This window comes from Ranitomeya variabilis, chromosome 3, assembly GCF_051348905.1.
Source record: "Ranitomeya variabilis isolate aRanVar5 chromosome 3, aRanVar5.hap1, whole genome shotgun sequence".
Lineage (NCBI taxonomy): Eukaryota > Metazoa > Chordata > Amphibia > Anura > Dendrobatidae > Ranitomeya > Ranitomeya variabilis.
The window spans coordinates 34,372,534-34,399,612 of NC_135234.1; the positions used below are offsets into that span (position 1 = coordinate 34,372,534).

At 49.5% G+C, this 27,079-nt stretch overlaps 1 protein-coding gene across 3 annotated transcripts in view; it reads left to right on the plus strand.

Annotated features, from left to right (window-relative positions):
- Nucleotides 1–27,079, plus strand: part of USP16 (ubiquitin specific peptidase 16) — a 54,845-nt gene that overhangs the window by 16,369 nt on the left and 11,397 nt on the right. For all 3 annotated transcript variants that reach the window (XM_077293944.1, XM_077293946.1, XM_077293945.1), the window contains exons 6-15: nt 17,362–17,540; nt 17,758–17,850; nt 18,387–18,595; nt 20,668–20,755; nt 21,395–21,476; nt 22,597–22,688; nt 23,635–23,691; nt 24,762–24,935; nt 25,781–26,510; nt 26,601–26,695. In XM_077293944.1, the coding sequence (XP_077150059.1) occupies nt 17,362–17,540; nt 17,758–17,850; nt 18,387–18,595; nt 20,668–20,755; nt 21,395–21,476; nt 22,597–22,688; nt 23,635–23,691; nt 24,762–24,935; nt 25,781–26,510; nt 26,601–26,695 (1,799 nt within the window). The remainder of the gene's footprint in view (nt 1–17,361; nt 17,541–17,757; nt 17,851–18,386; nt 18,596–20,667; nt 20,756–21,394; nt 21,477–22,596; nt 22,689–23,634; nt 23,692–24,761; nt 24,936–25,780; nt 26,511–26,600; nt 26,696–27,079) is intronic.

Consider the following 27,079-nt stretch of genomic DNA (forward strand, 5'->3'; position numbering starts at 1 on the left):
TGTGAAAGTTGATGTGTCCATAGGTACAGGAGTGCTCAGCCACGTCGCTCTGCGGAGTGAGACGGCTGAGGAACCCCTAGCAGGGGCAAGTGTCGGTGCTACAAGAAATGGGGAGATACATGGGAACCGTGAGCAAGGTGATGCCATGCAATTGACCAGTGCCACCGAGGAAGGTAACTGGCCCATAAGTAGCAATGCTCCTGAGGTAATGGGGGTGGATGGGGAGGTAGAGCCCATAGCAGCATCAGCTGATGGGTCTGTAGAAATCCCCGGGGAGAAAGCCTACGTAGCTGCTGTCACCCGCAGTCAGAGTGCCCGGAACGCAGATAACTGTTTGCCTCCCGGACCCTCCTCAGTCATCAGTATGACTGAACCAGAGGTGGACCCAGAGCAGGTCCCAGAGGGCTCCCGTGGGGAAGGGACCCTAACGTCACTTCTGGCTTCCCCTAGCCAGGAGTTTAAGGCCGCTCTGCACACAGATGCGAGCCTAGAGAGTTTGAGACAACTCGCCGGGACGCGCTTCTCCGAGACTGATAAGGAGAAGGTGTTCTGGGAAGGAGGAAGGTTGTACCGGGAGACAGTACCCGGAGAATCACAAAAGGAGTGGTTGAGGGAAAGACAGCTGGTCGTCCCACAGCAATTCCGGGGTGAGTTGTTGCGGATTGCCCATGAGATCCCGCTAGCTGGACACTTGGGGATCAGCAAAACTAAGGCCCGGCTGTCTCAACACTTCTATTGGCCTAAGATGGGGACAGATGTGTCAAACTACTGCCGCTCCTGTGTCACCTGTCAAAGAGTGGGGAAGGCGGGGCCTGCTCTTAAGGCTCCCCTGATCCCTTTGCCAGTGATAGAGGAGCCTTTCCAGAGGATTGCGGTGGACATTGTGGGCCCGCTGGCCGTCCCCAGCAGCTCTGGAAAGCAATATATTCTTACTGTGGTAGACTACGCTACCCGGTACCCAGAGGCAGTAGCTCTGTCGTCAACTAGGGCAGATAAGGTGGCGGATGCCCTGTTGGCCATCTTTTCACGGGTAGGATTTCCCAGGGAAATGCTTACTGATCGAGGGACCCAATTTATGTCTCACCTAATGGAGGCTCTCTGTAAGAAAATGCAGGTGAAGCACCTGGTATCGAGTGCGTATCACCCACAGACCAATGGCTTGTGTGAACGCTTCAATGGTACCCTCAAACAGATGCTACGCATGCTGGTTGAGACACAAGGGCGCGACTGGGAGCGGTACCTCCCACACCTGCTATTTGCTTACCGAGAGGTTCCGCAGGCCTCGACGGGGTTCTCCCCCTTCGAGCTCCTGTACGGCAGGCGAGTCCGGGGACCCCTTGGGTTGGTAAGAGAATCCTGGGAAGAGGAGCCGAACCCTTCTGAAGTGTCCATAGTGGAGTATGTCATGCGCTTCCGTGACAAGATGCAGACCTTGACGCAGTTGGTGCATGACAACATGACGCAGGCTCAGGCTGATCAGAAGCACTGGTACGACCAAAACGCCCGGGAGCGGACCTACCACGTGGGTCAAAAGGTGTGGGTGCTGGTTCCTGTACCAACGGATAAGCTTCAGGCAGCCTGGGAGGGCCCGTATGTCGTCCACCAACAGCTCAACCCGGTCACCTACGTGGTCACGCTTGACCACGCTCGGGGTAGGCGAAAGGCCTTTCACGTCAACATGATGAAGGCTCATCACGAACGTGAACCTTTCGTCCTACCGGTCTGCAGCTTACCCGAAGACGGGGAGGAAGACACCCTCCTGGACATGCTGGCCCAAGCCAAGGCCCGTGGGTCCATTGAGGACGTGGAGGTGAGCGCCTCGCTAGATGAACCACAGCGGTTGCAGTTGCAAACCACACTGGAACCCTTCCGGGTCGTGTTCTCCAACCGGCCTGGAAGGACTGAGTTAGCCATCCACGAGGTGGACACCGGGAATCACGCCCCACTACGGCGAACACCCTATCGAATCTCTGACCAGGTGCAGCAGATTATGCGCCAGGAGATCGATGAGATGTTGCAGCTGGGGGTGATTCGACGGTCAAAGAGCGCGTGGGCCTCACCTGTAGTTCTCGTGCCAAAGAAGGACCGGACCACCCGGTTCTGCGTGGACTACAGGGGGCTCAACGCCATTACAGCCTCTGACGCGCACCCAATGCCGCGCATCGAGGAGCTGCTTGAGAAGTTAGCTGGCGCAGAATACCTGACAATAATGGATCTGAGTCGCGGATACTGGCAGATTCCCCTGAGCCCCGAGGCGCAGGAGAAGTCCGCCTTTATCACCCCTTTTGGACTGTACGAGTCCACGGTCATGCCCTTCGGCATGAAGAATGCCCCTGCCACTTTCCAGCGGATGGTCAATCTCCTGCTTCAGGGACTGGAGAAGTACGCTGTGGCGTACTTAGATGACATTGCCATCTTCAGTCCCTCCTGGGATGAACACCTGCAGCATCTCGAGGAGGTGCTCGGGCGAATTCACCAAGCAGGCCTGACTATCAAGCCCGGAAAGTGCCAGATGGGCATGAGGGAGGTTCACTACCTGGGACACCGGGTAGGCGGAGGCACCCTGAAACCGGAGCCTGACAAAGTGGGCGTGATCGTGAACTGGCCCACTCCCAGGAACAAGAAACAGGTGATGTCCTTCCTGGGCACTGCAGGGTACTATAGGCGCTTCGTGCAGCACTATAGTAGCCTGGCAAAACCTTTGACGGACCTCACCAGGAAGAAGCTACCCCACATCGTCAACTGGACAGATGGCTGTGAGGGGGCCTTCCAGGCGTTGAAGACCGCACTGTGCAACGCCCCTGTGTTGAAAGCAGTCGACAGCAGTCGACCGTTCTTGGTATAGACCGACGCCAGCGAGTTTGGCCTTGGTGCTGTGCTCAGCCAGGTTGACTCGGAGGACCAAGAGCACCCCGTGTTGTACCTGAGCCGGAAACTTTTGCCGAGGGAAGTGGCCTACTCCACCATTGAGAAGGAGTGCCTGGCCATAGTCTGGGCCCTGCAGCGCTTGCAGCCCTACTTGTACGGTCGCACCTTCACTGTGGTGACCGACCACGACCCTCTGCGCTGGCTAAGCACCATGTGTGGAACCAATGGCAGGTTGCTACGCTGGAGCCTTGCCCTTCAGCAATTTGACTTCACCATTAAACACAAAGCGGGCAAAGAGCATGGGAATGCAGATGGACTCTCCCGCCAGGGTGAACCCACGGAGGTGCGCATGGAGGCATACCGAGAGGTTCTGCCGCCGTAGCGCACGCTAAAAGGGGGAGGTGTCACGATATGGTATGAAATATCATAAGTTAGTTTTCTTGCTAGCATGCGGGGGCTAAACCCCCCTCTCTCTGGTTCTCTTTCCTTCCCTGTGTTTCTAACTGTGTAGAAGAGCTTGCCTTGTGGGGGAGTTTTATTGACGAAAGGTATTTACGACTGGCATAGCTGCAAGGGAAATTTGTGTTAGCAGGAACTGGTAGAGAAACTTCTAGAACGCATGGGAGTTCTTTGTTCTGTTTTTGGAAGATATTATGCAAACCGTTTAAGTTATGGACACGAAAATATATATTCTTATTTTTCCTCGATGGATCTACCCCTCACTCGAAACACAGGTTTCTAGCTCCATCTGGTACAGAGGTAGGGATTTCTCTTGTCAGTGTGCGTGACAAATAGGACATATTTGATCTCATCGGAATGCCCACGATACTACGAGATGAATGATGGGTATGGTGCGATTATTTTATGTTCTGTAGCGAAGTTACGGGCATCAGATATATTTAATGCCCAGTGAGTAATACTGAAGAAGTAGGAGGGGTTGGAAAAGCCAGCCCTTTCTGTGAGGTCACAGCCTGCAGGTTTTAAGTTGCTGGGAGACTTTCAGGAGGCAGATTTGGAGTTTTTCCTGGTCAGACCTGAGCACGCCCAATGAGCTGGGACGTGTGGTTGCCTGCAATGCAATGATCTAAGAACATGTGAGTGTTATCTTTTCTTCCTTTAATCCTTTTATTTTCATAATTACCTTGTACATATTTGCAATTGTCTCATTTGTAACATCTTTGTAAAATATTTTATAAACACTGCCTAAAAATCATTTATGGGGTATAATTTTTAATACTAGTTCGTTCTTCCTGCCCTAAACCGTACCCTGTCTCTGAAGGGAATTACGCTACTGTTTTGGGTTGCTCCGGACCGTTTAATCGGAGCTGGTGGCGGCGATACCGTGTGCAGACTCTTGGGAGATTGTAGCGACTGCGGCTTGATAATTATTGTTCCTGCCTGAGCGGGAGTAGTTATCGCGTCACTGCAGTCTGCCCAATAGCCAGTACATAGCAGGCAGCCATTCTGGCGACTAATTACCCTAGGTGCAGTACCTAATCTGACCTGAGAGTAAGGGGGGCGCCAGAGAGCTGCAAGTGTTAAGGGGAACTGTAAGCGGGATACACAAATCCCTGCAGTTCATGGTATATTGGAGAGCAGTGGGATACCTAAAATAAGCCCCTGCTGTAACCTAAGAGGTAAATAAACTTGTGTGTGTTCTTCTCATCACATTGTGGCAGTGGAGGGATAACTAGGATAAGCCCCCTGCACATGTGATAGCAGTCTGCTGGTCTAAAGTCACCCCAATCCGTGACAATTGGTGACAGTCACGGTGTGAATCGTGACAGCTACAAAAAGCATTTACAAGCTGTGATACTTGCAAAAGGGGGCACTACTAGGTACTAACCATGCAGAGTGCTCAAACTTTTACATCAGCCTGTTTTCCTTTTCTCCTACGCCTCATTGGGGGACACAGGACCATGGGTGTTATGCTGCTGCTGCCACTAGGAGGACACTAAGTAGATAAAAAAGATTAACTCCTCCTCTGCAGTATACACCCCTTCACTGGCTACAATTTCAACCAGTTCTTGCTTAGTGTCTGTAGGAGGCACTTGGGTCTGTTTTCAGACCCCCAACTTTTTTATTTTAATTTTACGTAAATTTTTATTTTTTTTTATCTAACGGAGTGAAGGGGGCGACGGGTCCCTTTTTTATAGGGTCCGCTCTCCCCCGAACCAGCAACAGGCGAGCACGGCGAGTATACCTCCCCGTCCCTCTCCTGCGACGTATGGGGCACAAAAACTTGTGCCGGGGCAACGGTTCCTCCTTGGTCCCGATTTTCCCCCCCACCCCTCCTCCCTGCAATAGAGCAATGTACCTCTCTGGGGCATGACAGGGGAAGATGTGCCGCAGCCCCAACAGGGTGCACCAACAAACCCCTTTGGTATAATCACTGCAGCAGACGAGGATGCATCAGGGGCCTCTCCATCCCCCATCCAGGGTGCATGGATTGAGTGCGCACCCTCACAAAAGCGCCCTGCAGATCTGTGACAGATGCGGTCCGGGGAGCACTGCGGCTGTAAGTACATACCCCCCTGCTCCCCCATGTGCGGCAGCGATGCGGTCCGGGTCCCCGGGGAGAGGTGCCGTCGACCGGGGGTCGGCGGTGCTCGGCAGCGCTCCGTCGCGGCCGCCGCCGCACATCGCCGGCGGGGCCCTAGAATTTAGTCCCTGGCTTCTTCAGCCGGAGTAGGCCGCAGTGGGCAGATCCCTCCCACGGCCGTAACTCCGCCCCCTATATCGGCGCTTCTCGTCTGGGACGAGAAGCACCCTGCAGATTTCAGGGGCCATATTGTTTCCTCTCCCTGCACGGAGCCCACGCGTCCACAGCGCTCCAGAGAACCGCCACGGCTAATCTCTCCCCGGGGACACAGGCACAGGACCGTGGGTAAGCTGCTTCAAGAAAGCTTAACCCCTTCCCTGCGTATACTACCCGCTCTGTCTCCAAAGGCACTATGTCTCAATCCAGGGAGACAAAAAAGGGTAACAAGAAGCACACAGTGTTTTTCACTGTATGTGCCACTTGCAATGCGGCCCTGCCCCGAGCTCACACTAGTCCTTTGTGTGCGGATTGTGTCCCGGCCTCTGTGCAGCCGCCTCCCGCCGTTGCCGCCGCCGACCCTGTGGAGCCTAGTCTCCCTGAGTGGGCAGCGTCTCTGACACGATCTGTGGATTTACTAGTCAGGGCGGTTGATTCCCTCCGGGGCCCCCCTTCAGGTCAGTCCGCGGTGGATCCGAGTGACGGTACGGATCCGTCCACCAGCAGGGGGCGTACTTTATCTCCTCCTTCTCGGGGTCCCAGAAAACGGGTCCATGTTCCATCCCCTGACCACGGGCCAGTTGGTTTTTCAGCGTCGGCGACCTCCGCTTCCCGGTCCCCTTCTCCAGACAACGATTCTGAATATGAGTCCGACGATTCCTACGTTCAGGAGTTCTCCCCCCTCAAGAGACACTCGACTCTCTCATAGAGGCGGTTAACCAGACCCTGAAGGTGAACGAGGAATCCGTATCTACGCCCGAACACGTGTTGTCGTTCAAGAAGACTAAACGTGTCCAAAAGTTTTGTCACTCATCCTGAGTTCAAGGAAATTGTACAAAAACATAGGGATCGTCCCGATAAACGCTTCATGGGTCAAAAGCCCATAGAGGCCAAATATCCTTTTTCTCAGGACCTAATCAAGGACTGGCTGCAGTCCCCCTCGGTCGACCCTGCTGTGTCACATCTCGCTTCCAAAACTATCCTATCCCTGTCAGACGGTTCCTCTGTTAATCAATCTGGCGATCAGAGGGGTTCTTATCTGGCTCGCTCCGTCTTCGAGGCCACAGGAGCCTCCCTCTTCCCATCCTTCACTGCCTCCTGGGTGGCTAAGGCTATGGTCGCCTGGGCCGAGTCGCTTTCCGCAACCATGCAAGTTAGTGACTTGCCTCCAGAAGCGGTCAACCTGGCTAACCAGATAGCCCAGGTCGGGGACTTCGTAGTCAATGCCTCAATAGATGCAGCCAATTGCGCGGCACAGGCAGCCGCGAATGCAATCTCCATCTCTGCCCTACCAGGCTGGTCGTTTGTTTGGAGAAAAGCTAGACCAAATGATCTCGGATGCCACCGGGGGAAAAAGCAAATTTCTTCCCTAACAAAAGCCTACCCGGCCGTTTCGGTATCAACAACAATCCCGATTTCGGCCTTTTCGTAACAATATCAACTGGTCTTCCACTCCCTCTACCTCCGCATCAGGGCAAGGCCCGCGCGGTGGACGAGGCTCCCAGGTCTCTTACAGACCTAACCGTAATTGGAAACCCAGACCGAGACCACCGGGGCCTAAGGGATCCACATCCCATAGATCCTCCACGCAATGACTCCTTGCGCCTTCCGGGGGGCACCAACAGGGTAGGAGGGCGTTTACTTTTGTTCCGCCAGGCCTGGCTCTGTCGATTCCGACGAATCGGTCAGGGAACTGGTATCCACCGGATACAAAATAGAATTTTCTCCCCCCCCCGACGCGCTTCTTCCAGTCTTGCCCTCCAAAATCAAAGTCAACAGCCCTTCTTCAGGCCATACGGGCACTTCTAGGGGACGGAGTCATCATTCCGGTTCCCCTAGACCAAAGGTTCAAAGGGTTCTACTCGAACCTATTCGTGGTCCCAAAGAAGGACGGATCATTCCGTCCGATTCTGGACCTAAAACTGCTAAACAAATTTGTAAAAATCCGTCACTTCAGGATGAAATCCCTCCGATCTGTGGTTGCGTCCATGGAAAAAGGAGAATTCCTGGCGTCCATAGACATCAAGGATGCTTACCTCCACATCCCAATTTTCCCTCCGCATCAACAGTTCCTCCGCTTCGCATGTCACAGAGAGCACTTCCAATTTGTGGCATTGCCTTTCGGTCTCGCCACCGCTCCCAGGGTCTTCACGAAGGTCATGGCGGCTGCCATGGCCATTCTTCATTCCAGGGGTGTGGTGGTACTTCCGTATCTGGACGACCTACTGATAAAAGGTCCTTCTTACCCAGCCTGCGTAGAGTCCATCGCTCTCACGGTGGATACTCTTTCTCGCCTGGGTTGGAAGATAAACTTCGAGAAATCCGCTCCGGTTCCGGCTCAGCGGATCTCTCTTCTTGGGATGGTTCTGGACACTTCTCGCGGTCTGGTCATCCTCCCTCACGACAAGACCTTGGCCTTGCAGCAGGGTGCTCAGAGTCTTTCCCGCCCAGTCTCCCACTCCATCCGATTCAGCATGCGCGTTCTCGGGCGGATGGTAGCTGCCATGGAGGCGGTTCCGTTCGCACAATTTCACCTCCGTTCCCTCCAGCATGCGCTACTGTCGGCGTGGGACGGCAATCCGTCCTCCCTCGACCGCCGCTTCATCCTGCCCCCACGGGTCAGAAGGACCCTCAGGTGGTGGACGTTGAAGTCCTCCCTAACCCAGGGAAGATCTTTTCTCCCTATGCAGTGGCTGGTGGTGACCACCGATGCCAGCCTCATAGGCTGGGGGGCGGTTTTCAAACATCACACAGCTCAGGGGCGGTGGTCCGCTTTAGAGTCTCGCCTTCCCATCAATCTCCTGGAGATACGAGCTATCAGACTAGCATTGTTCCAGTTTCACCACCTTCTGGCGGGTCACCCAGTCAGAATTCAGTCCGACAACGCCACGGCCGTGGCGTACATCAACCGTCAAGGGGGAATCCGCAGCAAGACGGCTATGCTCGAGGTGTCCCACATCCTGCACTGGGCGGAATCCAGTCATTCGCCCATCTCGGCGATCCACATTCCAGGGGTGGAGAATTGGCCGGCGGACTTCCTCAGCCACCAGGGCCTCGCCTCGGGCGAGTGGTCCCTTCACCCGGAGGTTTTCCAGCAGATCTGTCTTCGCTGGGGGACCCCGGATGTGGATCTCATGGCATCCAGATTGAACAACAAAGTTCCACAGTTCCTTGCTCGGTCACTCGACCCACGGGCCATCGGAGCAGACGCCCTGGTCTTGCCTTGGCACCAGTTCCGCCTCCCGTACATTTTTCCCCCTCTTCCTCTGCTACCGAGGGTCATCAAGAAGATCAGGGCAGAGGGGTACCAGTGATTCTAGTCGCACCGGACTGGCCGCGCCGGGCATGGTACGCGGGTACGCGGAACTGGTTCAGCTGGTCGCCGACGTCCCCTGGCGTCTTCCAAATCGCGTGGATCTTCTCTCACAGGGCCCGATTTACCACCAGAATTCAGGGGCCCTGTCTTTGACGGCCTGGCCGTTGAATCCTGGATTCTAGGCCAAGCGGGTTTCACTCCCAAGGTATCTTCCACCATGATCAGGGCTAGGAAACCTGTTTCCATGCGCAGTTACCACCGTACCTGGCAAATTTTCTTCTCATGGTGCGACGCACAGGAGCGATCTCCTCTGGTATTTTCTATTCCTACCATACTGGAGTTTCTTCAGTCTGGACTAGAGTCGGGACTTGCCCTTAGCTCTCTAAAGGGTCAGGTTTCGGCATTGTCAGTCCTTTTCCAGCGTAAGATTGCCAATAGGTTGCCGGTGAATACTTTTTTTCCAGGGAGTCTCCCACGTGGCGCCTCCCTACAAGAAGCCCTTGGATCAGTGGGATCTTAATTTAGTTCTCGGAGCTCTCCAGGAGACTCCCTTCGAACCGCTACAGGACGTTTCCCTGACCTTCCTCTCCTGGAAGGTAGTTTTCCTAGTAGCCATTACGTCCATCAGACGGGTTTCGGAGTTGGCTGCACTCTCCTGCCGCCCTCCGTTTCTAAATTTTCATCCGGACAAGGCAGTATTGAGGACCTGTCCCGCTTTTTTGCCCAAGGTCGTTTCTTCTTTTCACCTCAATGAGGAGATTGTTCTGCCTTCGTTCTGTCCGGCACCAGTCCATCGCATTGAAAAAGCTCTACACACTCTTGATGTGGTAAGGGCTCTTCGTCGGTACGTCTCGCGGACGGCTCCCTTTCGCACGTCGGATGTCCTGTTTGTACTTCCAGAGGGGCCCAGGAAGGGTTCTCCTGCTTCCAAAGCTACTCTAGCTAAATGGATTTGTTCGACCATTGTAGAATCCTATCGTGCCAAAGGCGTTCCAATCCCAGCTGGGATCAAGGCCCATTCTACACGGTCGGTGGGCGCCTCGTGGGCCGTTCGGCACCAGGCGTCAGCACTGCAGGTCTGCAAGGCTGCGACATGGTCCAGTTTGCACACTTTTACCAAGCATTACCACATGCATTACCACATTCATTCTCTCTTCTGCAGACGCCGCCCCCTTGGCAGGCGCATTCTGCAAGCGGCAGTTCCTTAGCCGCAAGCCAGTGGTACATGGGGTATTGGCATATTGCTCCCCACCCAGGGACTGCTTTTGTACGTCCCATGGTCCTGTGTCCCCCAATGAGGCGTAGGAGAAAAGGAGATTTTTGTGTACTCACCGTAAAATCTTTTTCTCCGAGACCAATCATTGGGGGACACCGCACCCACCCTGTTAGCCTGTTTGGCTTGTTGTTACTTCTTGGTTTTTTTGACATAGTTTGTCTTTGGTTCATACTCCTACTGCTTTACTACCTAACTGGTTGAAATTCTAGCCAGTGAAGGGGTGTATACTGCAGAGGAGGAGTTAATCTTTTTTATCTACTTAGTGTCCTCCTAGTGGCAGCAGCATAACACCCATTGTCCTGTGTCCCTCAATGATTGGCTCGGAGAAAAAGATTTTACGGTGAGTACACAAAAATCTCCTTTTTGTAATTTTTAAAATGTAAAAGATGAAAATAAATATTTTGCCTAAAATACACAGGAAATGTGTCGTCTTTAACTTTAGGCCTTTATCATTTCATCTTCAACTTAATTAACTACGGTATTCACAATGACCCAGCCTTAACTGCTACTGTCAGATATAGATCCCGGCTGTTTTTCGCATGCCCACTCTCTACTTGCGGTGTGCATATGCTTTCTTTTTTTGCTGGAGGGTTCTTATGTGAGTGTTTGTATTTTTTTTAATTTTTGTCTTGAGCTGTAGATTCTAGTAGTACCATGTTTGGGTACATACAATGTTTTGATCCCTTTTTTATAGATAGATGATTGATTGATTCTGGCTTTTATGTTTTTTTTTGTTTGTTTTTATCTGGGCATTTTTATTATTTTTTTTAAATTTGCAACATGTCAATTTTTTTTCAACGTCGTTGCAACATTTTTCACTCATTCAATGGGGGGAAAAAACTCTGTAAAATGCATGGAAAACACGTATACGCAGTGCTTTTCTTGCCAACACTGTTTGCTTTTTGGTGCAGAAAAATCAGAGTGTAAACATTAGCCTAATTCTGCAGGAACAATCCTCCTGTTCCTCTTTTTGTGTAAATTTTTTTTGTCGCCTCATTGGGGGACACAGGACCATGGGTGTTATGCTGCTGTCCACTAGGAGGCGACACTATGCATAATCTGAAAAAGATTAACTGTGGCTCCTCCAGTGCAGTATACAACCCTGGACGGCATCAGCCTTCCCCAGTTTTTGCTTAGTGTTTCATAGGAGGCACACCTAAAAGATTTTTACTCCGTTTTTTTCGACGGGGTTACAGATGAAGAAAAGAGGGTCTCCTGTGAGACTCCCGGCATGGCTCCTTCCTCGGCCCCCTATTATGGGGTGCCCAATTGAAGTAGAGATGGCTATTCCCCATGTCGCTCCTTCCCCAGTCCCTCAGGTGCTGGTTTGAAGTCGAGACCCCCCTCCTTCCCCAATTCCTTTTGGTTTCTGGGTTGAGGTCGAGGCGAGGATAAAGGCCCCTGAAGGTGACAACAGCACCCTCCCTAATCCCCCTCTGGGGGTATTAGGTTGAGACACCTCAGGTAGGGCCTGTACAGGCAGCATTCTACAGCTCCCAGCAATGGGCCAGCACACTGCGCCTGCATCCAGGGACCCCAGCCCAGCTGCGGGCTCCTGTTGGGGCCGGGGGGAGTGCAGGCAGGCATGGCACATACAGACACAGGGCTCCCTGCACTCCTGTCTCTGCGGCAGCACCAGCTCTATACTGCCTCAGGGGGACCCCTCACAGGGCTCCCCTTTCCGCTTATAGCCCCACCGCCATCCTGCCTTTAAATCCGGGGGGGGGTCCGGTTCAGATCTGACCCCCTCCTGGCCTTTCGCGCCGGCCTGGAGCCCTTCTGGGCCTCGGGCATCTAATTTAGGCCTCGGCTTCGGCCTAGCTGAAGCCGCCGCCTCCTCTCCGCCCCTGGCCCGCCCCCCGGATGACAAATATGACACTCTACAGTGTCATGAAGGGGGTGGATCGAGACAGGGCGCGTTTTTACACAGCCTTGCTGCCTTTTTCCAGCTCTCCGCCCCCTTCTCCCTTCTCAGCAGCCATTTTCTGCTGCAGATTAACCCTGCATCTCCCGGTCTGCAGGACCAGGATCAGGCAGCCAGGATCCGGGGGGGCACAGGACTGTGGATCTTCGGCGCTGGACCTAGGGGCACACTGGTGGGGTAAGATCACAGCTGGGTTTTTTTTTACTCAGCTGTGAATCCATATTACCTATAAGGCTCCTCTATAGGTTTCTCTACCCCTGTAAGGTCCTCTGCTGGCAGCCCTTCTGCACTCTGTGCACTATGTCGGGCTCAAGGTCCAAGAGAACCAGGCAGAACTGCTATTATGCATTCTGCACAGCCTGCGGGACCGCTCTCCCCAGTGGCAGCACGTACCCGCATTGCCAGAACTGTATACAAACTAATGTGTCAGAGCCCCAAGAAGCCCCTGCCAATGCTTCGGTGTCTAATGCCACACCGGAATGGGCTACTCAGATATCGCAATCTATGACGCAGTCTATAGATAACCTCCACATTGCTTCAGGCTCTGCAGGGTCATGCCTCGGCTATGACCGTTACCCGGCAAAGGGAGAGCTTGACTCGGGAACAAAATGACCCTGGCACATCCACGTCTAGGTCAGGACGCAAGCGGACCCATAGATCAAGTCCATCTGCGTCATCCTATAGCACTCGGTCATCCCCTTCTAGAGAGATACACCGTAGTTCCAGGTCATCTAGACCGTCCCATTCCAGGGACAGACAATGCATATCTCCGCAATCCCCGACCAGAGAAGGCCTCCTCCCCGGCTCACTCAGCAGGGGACGCCTCAGTGATACACAGGATTCGGAAGGCATCTGCGACTCTGACTCAGACCGGGAAACGGAGGGGTCCCTGATCCCAATCCCTCCTAGCAATACAGCGCTAGTCGAGGACATAATCTCTTCCATCCATCGGGTGCTGGACATTTCTGATCCGCCACCAGAGGCCCCAGAACATAAGATTTCCTTTGAAGGACCTCTGAAGCTTCCTAAGGTTTTCTCTAACCACCCAGAGTTTAAGGCGATCCTTAAAAAGCAGCTCACAGCCTGAGAAAAAATTCACTAATCGCAAATATCTGGAGGCGAGGTACCCCTTCCCACAGAAGGACACCAAGGAATGGACAGATCCACCCGAAGTGGACCCCCCGGTCTCTAGGCTGGCAGCACAGACCCTCCTTTCACTGCCAGATAGCTCAACCCTCAGGGACGCAGCAGACCGGCAGGTAGAACGCATGGCTCGTTCAATTTTCGAGGCAGCAGGGGCATCCCTGGCTCCCGCGTTTGCCTCAGTTTGGGCTGCCAAGGCCATTCTGGCTTGGGCAAAAAAATTTACAAGCTCTCCAAGCATCCGCTCCTGAGCTGTCGGACCAAGCGGTTCAAATAGCAGTTGTAGCAGACTACATGCTTCACGCAGCTCTGGATTCAGCAAGGGGAGTAGCGGGGATGGCATCAAACGCCATCACAATTCGGCGTATACTCTGGCTGCAGGAATGGAAAGCCTCAAAGAAGTCCCTCACGCACCTCCCCTACCTCAGTGGGAGACTTTTCGGTGAACAGTTGGACACTATGATATCCAACGCTACCGGGGGTAAGAGTATTTCTCTTCCCCAACTCAGACCTAAACGCACTTACAAGAAGCGTAACCAAACTCGATTCCGATCCTTTTGGAATTCCTCGGGCTGGTCAGTCTCGCGTCCAGCACAAAATCGTAACCGTTCCCCACGCAGGGACAACTCACGATCGACGCAAAGGTCGGACAAGACTTGGCAGTCAAAAGCAGGCCAGCCCAAGCCCAGAGGAGGAAAATCTCAGACTTTCTCCTCATCATGACTCACGGACTCCGGAAGACACCACACCAGTAGGCGGCCGACTTTTGCTCTTTCATCAAGTCTGGCTGCCTATTACAGAAGACAGGTGGGTCAGGGAACTAGTGTCTTCCGGATACAAAATAGACTTCACTTCCAACCTACCGGACCGATTCTTCCTCTCTGTCCCCCCAAAACCGCCAGCCAAGGCTCGTGCCTACCACCAAGCGGTCTCCTCGCTTTTTCAAGCAGGAGTCATAGTACCGGTCCCCACGACCGACCGCTTCCGAGGGTTCTACTCCAATCTGTTTGTAGTTCCCAAGAAAGGAGGCAGCGTATGGCCCATACTAGACCTAAAACAGCTCAACAAATATGTACGGGTCCGTCACTTCCGCATGGAGTCCCTTCGGTCCATCGTTGTGTCCATGGAGAAGGGAGAATATCTCGCCTCCATAGACATAAAAGACGCATACCTGCATATACCCATTGCACCTGCCCATCAGAGGTTTCTCAGGTTCGCAATAGGCCAGGACCACTACCAATTCGTGGCTCTCCCTTTCGGACTCGCCACGGCTCCCAGAGTGTTCACCAAAGTCATGGCAGCCACCATGGTCATCCTACACTCCAGAGGTCGTTCCATACCTGGACGATCTACTCATCAAGGCTCCCACCTTCAAGGACTGCGAGCTCAGCGTCTCAATCACAACCGATACTCTCAGTCACATGGGCTGGTTAATCAACTTACAAAAGTCATCACCAACCCTGAGTCAGTCCCTGACCTTCCTGGGAATGCTATTCAACATCTCCAGGGGTCTAGTGCTCCTTCCCAAGGACAAAGCACTGGCTCTCCGCCTAGGAGTTCGCGCCCTCCTCCGCAAACCCCCTCGATCTCTCCGGTTTGCCATGAAAGTCCTTGGCAAGATGGGGGCAGCAATAGAAGCGGTCCCATTTGCCCAGTTTCACCTCAGGCCTCTCCAACTAGCCATTCTCAAGTCCTGGGACCGGAATCCCTTTTCTCTCGACAGGGAGTTCCAGCTAACATCGTCAACCAGGAGGTCCCTGCACTGGTGGCTCAAGCCAACCTCGCTAGCAAAGGGGAAATCCTTTCTCACAGGTCAATGAAAGGTTCTGACCACCGACGCAAGCCTGACGGGTTGGGGTGCGGTGCACCTACACCACAGGGCAAGTGGTCCCCAGTGGAAGCGACCATGCCCATCAACATCCTGGAAATTCGTGCCATCCTCCTGGCATTGAGGGCCTTCCATCACTTACTGGCAGCCTCTCACATCAGAATACAGTCGGACAATGCCACGGCTGTGGCATAGGTGAATCACCAAGGGGGGACCCGCAGTACCCAGGCGATGCGAGAAGTGTCACACATCCTCCGCTGGGCGGAGGACACAGGGTCGGTTCTTTCGGCGGTCCACATTCCGGGTTTGGACAACTGGGAAGCAGACTTCCTCAGCCGACAAGGAATAGACTCGGGAGAGTGGTCTCTCCATCCCGAAATTTTTCGCCAGATCTGTCACCGCTGGGGGACCCCGGATGTCGACCTAATGGCATCCCACTTCAATGCCAAGGTCTCCAACTTCATGGCCAGAACACACGATCCGCGGTCGCTCGGAGCAGACGCTCTGGTTCAGGACTGGACTCAGTTCCAGCTTCTGTACATTTTTCCACCTCTTCCCCTGATATCCAGAGTGGTGAGTAAGATCAAACAAGAGGGAGTTCCAACCATCCTAATTGCACCGGACTGGCCCAGACGTACATGGTACGCCGACATCGTACAACTTACAGCAGACGCCCCCTGGCATCTCCCCGACCGCCACGATCTTCTATCACAAGGCCTGTTCTACCACCAGAACTCAGGGGCTCTCAATTTGACGGCGTGGCCCTTGAGACCTGGGTTCTAACCCAGGCAGGGCTCTCGCCGGACGTCATTGGAACCATGATCAGGGCACGGAAGCCAGCCTCTGCCAAGATTTATTACCGTACCTGGAAAGCTTTCTTTACCTGGTGCGAATCTCGTGGCCAGATCCCACTCCCTTATTCCCTACCCAAAGTACTTGGTTTTCTCCAATCCGGTCTGGAGGCCAGGCTGTCGTTGGGCTCGCTTAAGAGCCAGGTGTCAGCCCTCTCAGTGCTTTTTCAAAGGCGCATTGATACCAAGCCGCAAGTAAGGACTTTCCTTCAGGGGGTTTCCCGATTGGTTCCCCCCTACAGACGACCACTAGAAACGTGGGACCTCAACCTGGTCCTTACAGCATTGCAGGAACCACCCTTCGAACCCCTTAAGGAGGTCCCGCTCCGCCTTCTCTCCCAGAAGGTGGTTTTCCTGGTGGCAATCACCTCGCTACGCAGGGTGTCTGAACTGACAGCACTCTCCTGCAGACCGCCCTTCCTGGCTTTTCACCAGGACAAGGTAGTTCTTCGTACGGTACCATCCTTCCTTCCGAAGGTTGTGTCCAACTTCCACCTCAATTAGGAAATTTCACTACCATCCCTTTGTCCGGTTCATAGAATGGAGAAGGCTCTGCATACGCTTGACCTTGTCAGGGCATTGCGTATATACGTGTCTAGGACTGCGTCCTTCCTGAGGTCTGATTCTCTTTTCCTCCTTCCGGAAGGCGGCCAGAAGGGTCTGCCAGCTTCCAAAGCTACCCTTGCCAGGTGGATCAAATCCACCTTACAAGAGGCCTACCGCCTTAAGAATTCTCCTCTTCCAGCCGGTAGGGGCCTCCTGGGCCATTCGGCACCAGGCTTCGGCACAACAAGTTTGTAAGGTGGCCACTTGGACTAGCCTACACACGTTTACTAAACACTACAGGGTTCATACCCAGTCCTCAGCGGACGCGAGCCTGGGTAGATAGGGCACCGCCGACTGCAGGACACAAGTATTGGGGCCTGTCTGCACAATATTCGTCCATTGCTTCCCACCCAGGGACTGCTTTAGGACGTCCCATGGTCCTGTCCCCCCCAATGAGGCGACAGAGTAAAGGAGATTTTTGTGTCCTCACCGTAAAATCTTTCTCTTAGCCTCTAATTGGGGGACACAGCTCCCACCCTGTTGCTGTTCTTACTGTTAAGTTCTCATATTGTTCTTTGAGCTCGTACATAGTGGCCTTCTTATAGGCATGTCTACGTTATTCATGTTACGTTCCTCCTACTGCTTTTGCACAAAACTGGGGAAGGCTGACGCCGTCCAGGGGTGTATACTGCAGAGGAGGAGCCACAGTTAATCTTTTTCAGATTATGCATAGTGTCGCCTCCTAGTGGACAGCAGCATAACACCCATGGTCCTGGGTCCCCCAATTAGAGGCTAAGAGAAAGAGATTTTACGGTGAGTACACAAAAATCTCCTTTTTTCATTTATTGAAGGTGAAACAGACCAAGTTATAAGCCATACCGATAACACCGAGGAGAAGGAAAAGCCTCAAACAGGCGAAAACTCCATAAAGTCCACGACCAACGTCATCACCTGGACAGAAAGCAAGGAGGTCACCGTTAAAGGGCTCAGTAACTTGGGGAACACTTGCTTCTTCAATGCGGTCTTGCAGGTAGGAATCTGTGACATTCATCATTTCTAATGTCGACAGGGGGCCTCCATGATGTTGCTAAAGGAGCGTAAAAAATGACTGGAGGAAGCAGACTTTGCACGATTTATAGATTGGGCCCCCGTATGCAGTATCACATTGTCAGTTTTGTCTGGACTGTTCTCATTTATCACCAAAAATTTAGCCTTTTTTATTTATTTTTTTTCTTCTCTCATTTAAGAACTTGTCACAGACGTCGGCGTTACGAGAACTTCTAAATGAAGTGAAACTTTCAGGGAGAACTGTAACTGTGCACGTACCCGATACCCAGCCAGTAAGTTTTGTGTCTACGTTTTGATTTTTTTTTTATTTATTTTATTTTTCTGACAGTCTCCTTCCTTCACTAATATATATATATATATATATATATATATATATATATATATATATATATATATATATATATATATATATATATATATATATATATATATATATATATATATATATATATATATATTAAAAAAAAATTATTATTTTTTTTTTTAAATCCCATGTATCCCCTCTTGTCATCTGGTCCTGGTTGATCCTACGGGGAATTTTAGACTAATTTCCCACAATAAATATTTGATGTGTGTTTTTTGTTTTGAAACCGCCAGAGCGTATTACCATTGGTTCTAGAAAAGTGTGGGTTTTTTTTTTTGCTTTTTCTTTTTTTAAATCAGCTAATTGCTACAGAAAATCCTACAGCTTCAAAAACTCACCAAATATCCATTGTAGAAACTTGGCCTTAGTGGTAGCCAAAGTAATGTAACAAGAATGGTGGCGGTCGGTGTTTTTGTGCCTGATGTGGACATGTTGTGTTTTCAGGCTTACCAAGAGGTGAAAGAGGTGACGCTGGAGCAGCAGCCAGCACCCCGAGAGGTGATGCTGGAGCAGCAACCGGTACCCCGAAAGGTGACGCTGGAGCAGCAGCCGGGACCCCTGACTTTGGCCATGTGGCAGTTTCTGAATGAGATGAAGGAGACTAAAAAAGGGGTGGTAACCCCTAAAGAGCTCTTCTCTCACGTCTGTAAAAAGTGAGTATGGACCAGGAAACCTATTCAACTTCCCAGTCTCTCTAAATTTCAGAACTGGATGATTTTGACTCTTCCAATGAAACTGGAAGCGATCTGTAAAGGTATAGAAATGTTGTTTGTTTTTTCTTCTTTCTTCTCAATTGTGAACTATCAAGCGAAGGGTCAAGGTCTCGTTTACATCATGTGTGTTGATGTACGTCTATAAGCCAAATAGTGGCCTCTATGGTTGATTTGTTGGTGTAGCTTGAAAAAGTATAGAAGAGCACAGAAGACTGCACCATTCCATAGACATTTATGCAAAAAAAAGACGCTATAGGCAATACACACCATTGTACACTGCTCAGTAAAAATAAAGGGAACACTAAAATCCCACATCCTAGATATCACTGAATGAAATATTCCAGTTGCAAATCTTTATTCATTACATAGTGGAAAGTGTTGAGAAGAATAAAACATAAAAATGATCAATGTAAATCAAAATTAATATCCCATGGAGGTCCTGGATTTGGAATGATACTCAAAATCAAAGTGGAAAATCAAATTACAGGCTGATCCAACTTCAGTCAAGGAAATGATGCTCAGTATTGTGTGTGTGTGTGGCCACCAAGTGCCTGTATGACCTCCCTACTGTACAACGCCTGGGCATGCTTTTGATGAGGCGGTGGATGGTCTCCTGAGGGATCTCCTCCCAGACCTGGACTAAAGCATCCGCCAACTCCTGGACAGTCTGTGGTGCAATGTGGGCTCTGACAGTGCTCCCCCTGTTCCTCCTTGCACAAAGGCTGAGGTAGCGGTCCTGCTGCTGGGTTGTTGCCCTCCTACAGCCCCCTCCACGTCTCCTGGTGTACTGACCTGTCTCCTGGTAGTGCCTCCAGCCTCTGGACACTACGCTGACAGACACAGCAAACCTTCTTGCCACAGCTCACATCGATGTGCCATCCTGGATGAGCTGCACTACCTGAGCCACTTGTGAGGGTTGTAGAGTCCGTCTCATGCTACCACGAGTGTGAAAGCACAACCAACATTCAAAAGTGACCAAAGCATCAGCCAGAAAGCATTGGTACTGAGATGTGGTCTGTGGTCCCCACTTGCAGAACCACTCCTTTATTGAGGGTATCTTGATAATTGCCAATAATTTCCATCTGTTGTCTATTCCATTTGCACAACAACATGTGAAATTGATTGTCAGTCAGTGTTGCTTCCTAAGTGGACAGTTTGATTTCACAGAATTTTTATTTGGTGTTCTATTCTGTTGTTTAAGTGTTCCCTTTATTTTTTTGGGAGCAGTGTATATCCCTACAGTGGATACTTATGAGTGTTTCATGGTGTACCTGTCCAACAAAGTCCGGTTCTGTGATTTGTGCATGGCCTAAAGGTGGCCATGCACAGTAGATAAGTGATAGCCAAACATTCGTTCAGTAGACGGCGATCTCTCCCCGTACACATGAATGCTCTAAGTGAGAAGAGATGAAAATGCCTTTGATAGCAGCGTTGAAATTCCAATTTTCCGATCCTTCTGTCCCCTGACATTGTGTGTTTCAGGGGTCCCCATTTGTGTGGAAACATTGACTGACTGGTTCTGCTGAAATCAGAGGCCATAAAGTGGTTGTTCCCTTTCAGAAAATGTAGGTCCTCGGGTGCAGTTTGTTATAGAACAAACTACGCTTTACTCTCCGTCCCCGCTTCTGGCGCTGAGTCTCCGCCACTGCTATTGACGGCACATGGGCAATGCGACCGTTAAACAATTAGTTTACAAGATCCGAGCCGCTGCACACGGTGACTTGCTTTTGACGTAACGTCAGTGCTGCAGCCAATATCCAACACTGGGAGCAGCGGCAGAGACTGTGCCGGATCCGGGCACATTAATAACCCCTCTGTTTGATCCCAAGTTTCTTTATTGGAATAAAACAACCAAATGACAAGTTAAGAGTAAGGAGAGGAGGTTGGGTGGATCTTCAAAGCCTTTTTTTTTTTTTTTTGCATATGCGCTTATGCATATTGCAGAAGAACAAAGAATATATATGCGGTCTTTATATTGCCGTGTAGGAATTCTAGTGTGTTTTTGTTTTCAGGGCAGTGCGGTTCAGAGGCTACCAGCAGCAGGATAGCCAGGAGCTGCTCCGCTACCTCCTAGATGGGATGAGAGGAGAAGAGATCCAGGTATCATGTCCGTCTTACCAGATCCACAGTGGTGCAGGGCAAGTACAGTGAAGACGGCCAGCGCTGTAGTAATAGCCAGCAGTATAGTAATTATTATTATTTATTTATTTTATTTTGCACCATTAATTCCATGGTGCTGTACGTGAGAATATACCACCTCCCCGCTGGGGGACCATTCACATGTTCTAAATTTGCAAATAAGAAACCTGCATCAAAACTGAGTGCCCTGTTCACATACATCAGTAAAAAAAAATCTGCTCCCATCATGGTCTACACTGCGGCAAAAATCATCCATGAGAAGAACGACCATGCTGTCTTCTCGGAAAAGCTGCAGTGGATCCCGCAGCGCAGCACTGGCACGTCTCTGGCAGAAATCTGATTGTCCGGTTACCAGTTATATGCAAATCATCCCACCTGCATATACTTAATTTAGATGCTCTCTTATCAGCAATTGAGAGCAAGAATTATTTGCTGTACAATAGTCTACCTCTCCGTACTGCACAGACTTGTTTTCTGGCTTTCCTATTTTACTACAAATGAGTAAAAAAAAAAAAAAAAAAAGGGTTGCGACTTGTTACATGATTTGTACAGGGAGGATTGCATTATCTATCATCTCACAGGTATACTTGTATGTTACAGAGAGTCTCTGTGGCACTTTCCAAGGCATTAACTGAAGATTCAGAAAACATGGATGAGGAGGAGGTTAAAAAGCTCATTAAAGGTACATCCGACTCTGTCGCTCGTTATGATAAATACACAAACGGCAGAATTTGACGCGATGCGTCACTGTGGGGTTGTGTCTGCAGCTTGTGCTCAGATTTCTGCAAGCCACATGTATATAAGGCTACGTTCACACTTTGCGGGTTTTGTCGCGGATCCGCAGCGGATTTGACACTGCGGATCCGCAGCAGTTTTCCATGCAGGGTACAGTACAATGTTACCCTATGGAAAACAAAACCCGCTGTGCCCACGCTGCGGATTTCCGCGGAAAAAGCCGCGCGGCTTTTCTGCGGAAAAAAAGGAGCATGTCACTTCTTGGTGCAGAATCGCAGCGGTTCTGCACAAATAGAAATGCATTGATCCGCTCACTTTCCGCATGGGGCTGTGCCCACGTTGCGGGAAGTTAAGCGGATAATGTGCAGATGGTACCCGGGGTGGAGGAGAGGAGACTCTCCTCCAGGCCCTGGGAACCATATTTTGGTGTAAAAAAAAAAAAAGAATTAAAATAAAAAATGATGCTATACTCACCTCTCAGCGCTGCCCGCGGCGTCCGGTCTCAGTTGCTGTGCGAGCAGGACCTGTGGTGATGTCGCGGTCACATGACCGTGATGACGCCGCGGTCACAGGACCGTGACCTCACGAAGGTCCTTGTCGGCACAGCCGCCTGCAGCACCGAGGAGATCCGGACATCGGAGGGTGAGTATAACCAATTTTTATTATTTTTTTTACATTACTATTGATGCTGCATATTGCTGCATATGCAGCATCAATAGTATAGGCGGAAACCCGCAGCGGAAACCGCGGAACAAACCGCGATAAATCTGCAGGGATAACCACAGCGGTTTTGCCCTGCAGATTTATCAATTCCGCTGCGGGATTAACCCGCAGAGCAGGCCGCAAAGTGTGAACGTGGCCTAAATGGGTCCGTGATAAAAATCTGTGACACATGCGTGTTGCGTGTACTGTGCTGGGTCAGCGGGTATCACTCCTACCATGATGCCAAAGAGCTGGATGACAACCTTTGTGTTAAAACTCACAAGAATTGGGGACACGTTCAGTGTGAATACTGGTTTGTGGTTGCAGTAATGTGAATATGAACATTTCTAATCTGTTTTATTTAGAATGTGAGAAAAGAAGAGTTATCCCCACTTTTGTGGATCGCTTATTTGGAGGCGAGCTAACAAGTACGATAATGTGTGAGGCGTGTTGCACGGTATGTTCATTGCACCGCTACTGTATGTTTTATAGCTGACGCTCCTAAATCCCCCGCAGAATGCAAAATATGTTGGGATGAGTTTTTACTCTTAAGGATGTGTGCACATTGAGAATTTTTGCTTAAAAATACTTTTTCTGAAAGTTTTCGGTTTAATGTGTGATTTTACATATTCCCTCCACTTTTTTAATTTGTTTTTTTTTAGCAGTATTTTTCATCCAGATACATATTGTATATAATATCATGTAAAAAGCATCAACTTGTATACCGACCACCAGACTAAAGGATCTCTGGAAATCGCTTGGCTGCAATATATTTATTTTTTTACGTATTTATTTTTCTATAATATGAAATTGTTTTATACACAGATCTGCAGAAAGAGTTAGTCCAGTTGTTGGCATTAGGATAGCCAATAGTAATGCATGTTAGAAGTGGGGGGAGGCTCCTGCTGCAGCTTGTTCCTTCACTGCCAGAGACTGACCTGAGAAGGAGGGGATAAAATGGTGGCTCTCCCGGAAACAGATGAGTTTATACAGTCTGTATTATAATCGGAGACTGAATAGGATCAATGTAGAGGGGGTACTAAAGAAAACCCCCAGACACTTTCGGTACTGTCTTTGTTTTTTGTTCCTTTTTAGTTCTGTTAGAACCTGTCTCTTCCTGTCACTCCTAGTGTATCTGAAACCACAAAGGCCAGGATTTTGGCTGCTTTGTCTCTGGCTGAGAGGTCACTTGCTGAGATAGAAACCTGCCACCCAAATGAAACATAAAGAGAACCAGGGACAGTTAAGCTTGTTCAGAAACTTGGAGATTTAATTTGTGTGCCTAGTCTCCTAGCTTGTAGCAGCTTTTTTTTTCTTACAGTAATATGCTGCATAATTTACAAATGTTGTGATATTAGTACATCAAATAAAGACATATATATTATTTTTTTTGACATTTTAAGGTATCTTTGGTCCATGAGCCTTTTCTTGACCTATCTCTTCCTGTCCTGGATGATACGGTGAGAACAGTTAACTTGCGGGTCCTGTAATGGGCACGTCACTCGCGCCACATTTTTATTGGGTTTTCTAAAATGAATGACAAGGAAGGGGACTGAAGTAATATCCTCTAGGTGGTGGAATATGATCAGTATACAAGGAAAAGAGATGTGAGAATAAAGTAGCTATAGACTGGACACATGGAGCAATAAAGGCTATGACTACTAGATTAGTCTACCAATGAGAAAAGCGAATGTTGCTGCTGACTGGAGAGGTTCACTATTGTCGTGGCCAAAAGTTTTGACACTGACACAAAGTGTTATCTTTTAGCCAGATATTTCTATGGTTAATGAAGTACAATTATAAGTATTTCATACGTTCTTAAACGTTTATTGACAAAGACATCAAGTTTGTGATGAATCAATATTTACATTGCTTACACGCAAGTCAATATCACAGGCTTACACGAGCAAAAGTCTGTGTTTTCTTGACCAACCAGAAAGAAACACACAAATTCAAAAGTCAACATATAGATAAGTCTAATCCTCCTAGCTTGCTGAAAACAGATGTCTGGTTAATTAAGATAAAATGCTGTGTCGTCACAGGAGGCCTTACTATTGGCAGACACAGGACTCATTGTAGCGCTCATCTCTCCTTTTCTGGACAACTCTTCTTCCAGATGTCACAGACAATCTGAAGGGGTTTCAAAAGAGACATAACTTTCCGGCATCCTCTGCAGCCCTATCCCTGTACTTCCTTCAGAATGTCAGTCTGTCCTTAATGGTTTTTCTTAGAGAAATGACTTCTTTGCTTTTATTTGTCTTTTATACACCAGTTCGCCTTCAAAAGCCTTTGCCTCGGTGTACGTGCAGATCCGTTGACTGCTGCCATCCCTGGGCAAGCTATGCACTGGTGTTAAATAGATACCGTAGCTGAATCCTCTTTACTAGACGGTCCTGGCACTCTAAAGATAATGTAGAATGCCACTATAAAAAGCAGAAAACTATATGAAAAAGTCATTTTCAAAACTTTTAGCTGTGACTGTAGTTCTTCTGGACACTAGAATATGATGCTTGTTGTTTTACATTTTCAGCCTCCAAAGAAGAATAACCTCAAAACATCAAAGAATGTCCTTGAACAGAGGAATGAGGATGATGATGATAATGATAATGGTAACGGTTATGTGAAAGACCGAAACGACTCTGCGTCTGGAACAAGCAAACACTTTCAAAAGAAAGCAAAGAAGCAAGCGAAAAAGCAAGCAAAGGTGAGTGATGTACTACAATGGATGTGAACGTACTGTGAAAATAATACAAACTTCTATGAGCCCGCAAGACGTGGCCTGAAAACATTCCACAGAATGGTCTGAAAGTACATTGTTATGCAAAATTACCAGATACAGACATTGAGACAGAAATGATGTCTTGGCTGATGATCAGGGTCATTTCAACAAACATTGCATAAATCAATAGTGCAAGCGAATACAAGATTCTTTGTAACACACACACCACACCACACCACACCACCCAGCTTTCTAGTAAGTGTTTATCCAATCCCAGAGCTGGATTCACAGTTACACTGCTCAGTATTGCTGCATAATGTCCCCCATGCTACTTCTGCTTCAGAGCGTGCTACAAAGACCTCTCAAGTCTTTGTGTGCTGTGTATGGCAGACATCATAGAAGTTATACGCCACCCACTAGTTCAGAATCAACTGAAAATTAGATATAGAGCCTACATAGAGGAAAATTCATGAAAAATGCAGGATACAAGTCGTATAAGTGGTGTTTATCCTCATGGGGTCTCTCTCGAGTGTCTATCGATGGGTGATGTGGGATTTTACCATTTCCAGTGTATGGCCAGATAGAGCCTGGTCCAACTAATATACCTTATCAGATATTTATGGCATTTACCTGTGGATGTCCCAGGAATGTCTATGATGGGTGTACCCCTGTAATTATTTGGATGCATCTCAATATGGGCAATTGACCCTCCTAACTTCATCTATAGGAGGTTCAAATAAATTTTAATGATGGTGAATATTACTGCAAATCCTACTGTGCCCGATGTTTTGCGGTTTTCTGGTTGACCGTATTGCATTACAATCTTGTAGAATCATCGACGACAACAGAAATTGCAGGGGAAGACACTGCTGTTCACGGATCTTAATGCCGGTCAGGAAGAGGAGGAGGATGAGGAAGCCGTCATCTTGGACAGCAACGCATTAGATAATAACGCTGGGTCTCGGGTTGAGCCCTCAGCCGGTGATGTCTCCTTAAGTGTCAAGGATGAAGCTGGTATGGAACGGAGCGAGGATCCTTCAGAAGGGAACAATAAAACCAGCAGAAATAATGTAGGACTGGAGATCCTGAGTGACGGCGCTGGGAATTGCATCGAAGCACGTTCTGGGAATTCAGAAGATAATTGCAATTCAGGCAGTGAAGCAACCGAGGTCCAGGTGAATGAAGATGTCGATCAGGTGAACATGGATGACAGGGAGGCACTGTATGACGTAACACGGAGACCCCAAGCGGAAGATGACACCAATGAGCTGACAGAAAGCATAAACCGGCTAAATCTGAGCTCGGGTCTCGAACCCGATGACATAAAAATTGAAATAATAGATGACAGCCTGAGCACACAGGTCTACGAGGTAGTGGATGAGGACCCCAAAACGGTGTTCTGCACCCTCTCTGACAGAAAGAACCTGCAATTGGAAGACTGGTCCGTCCTGGCATGCCTCGATCATTTCACCCGCAAGGAGAGCCTGGCGGGCAGTAACCAGCTGCTTTGTAACACATGCACTAGAAGACAGGCCAAGACTGTGAAAAATAACACTAAAGGTAAGAACCACGGCCCAATATCACTATCACATATATCAATTTTATAATCTTTCACTGACATTTATGCTTTTTTTTTTTTTTTCCCTTCAGGTGATAAAAAGTTTGTATACACCAATGCCAAGAAGCAGATGCTTGTGTCGGTTCCTCCTCCTATCCTGACACTGCACTTAAAGAGATTTCAGCAGGTACAAATGTCCTAAGCCTACAGAAGCCCTCCTTAAAACGTACATGTTATGGATACCTTTGACAGAATGATTTTTACACGTTTTTATTGTGGGAGTGTTGTTAACTGTAATATATAGGTTGGATGTGAGCTGTCTGTATCTAAGCTGCTGCTGTATAAATTAGCTCATATATCAGCACAGCTTCTATCCTGCAACTTCTTCATGAACTTTCCATCTTATTTGTCCCTGTTTTCCCTGAGACATAGCAGAACGTTGCCTCAGGGAGGACACCGCTCCGTAATATGAGTAGTTGGCCATGAATAGAGGCTATTTGTGATAATTCTCGGTTGCTACACCCTCTAAGAATCTGTGCCAGTATAAGTGATCTGTGTTCCAGGGATTCAT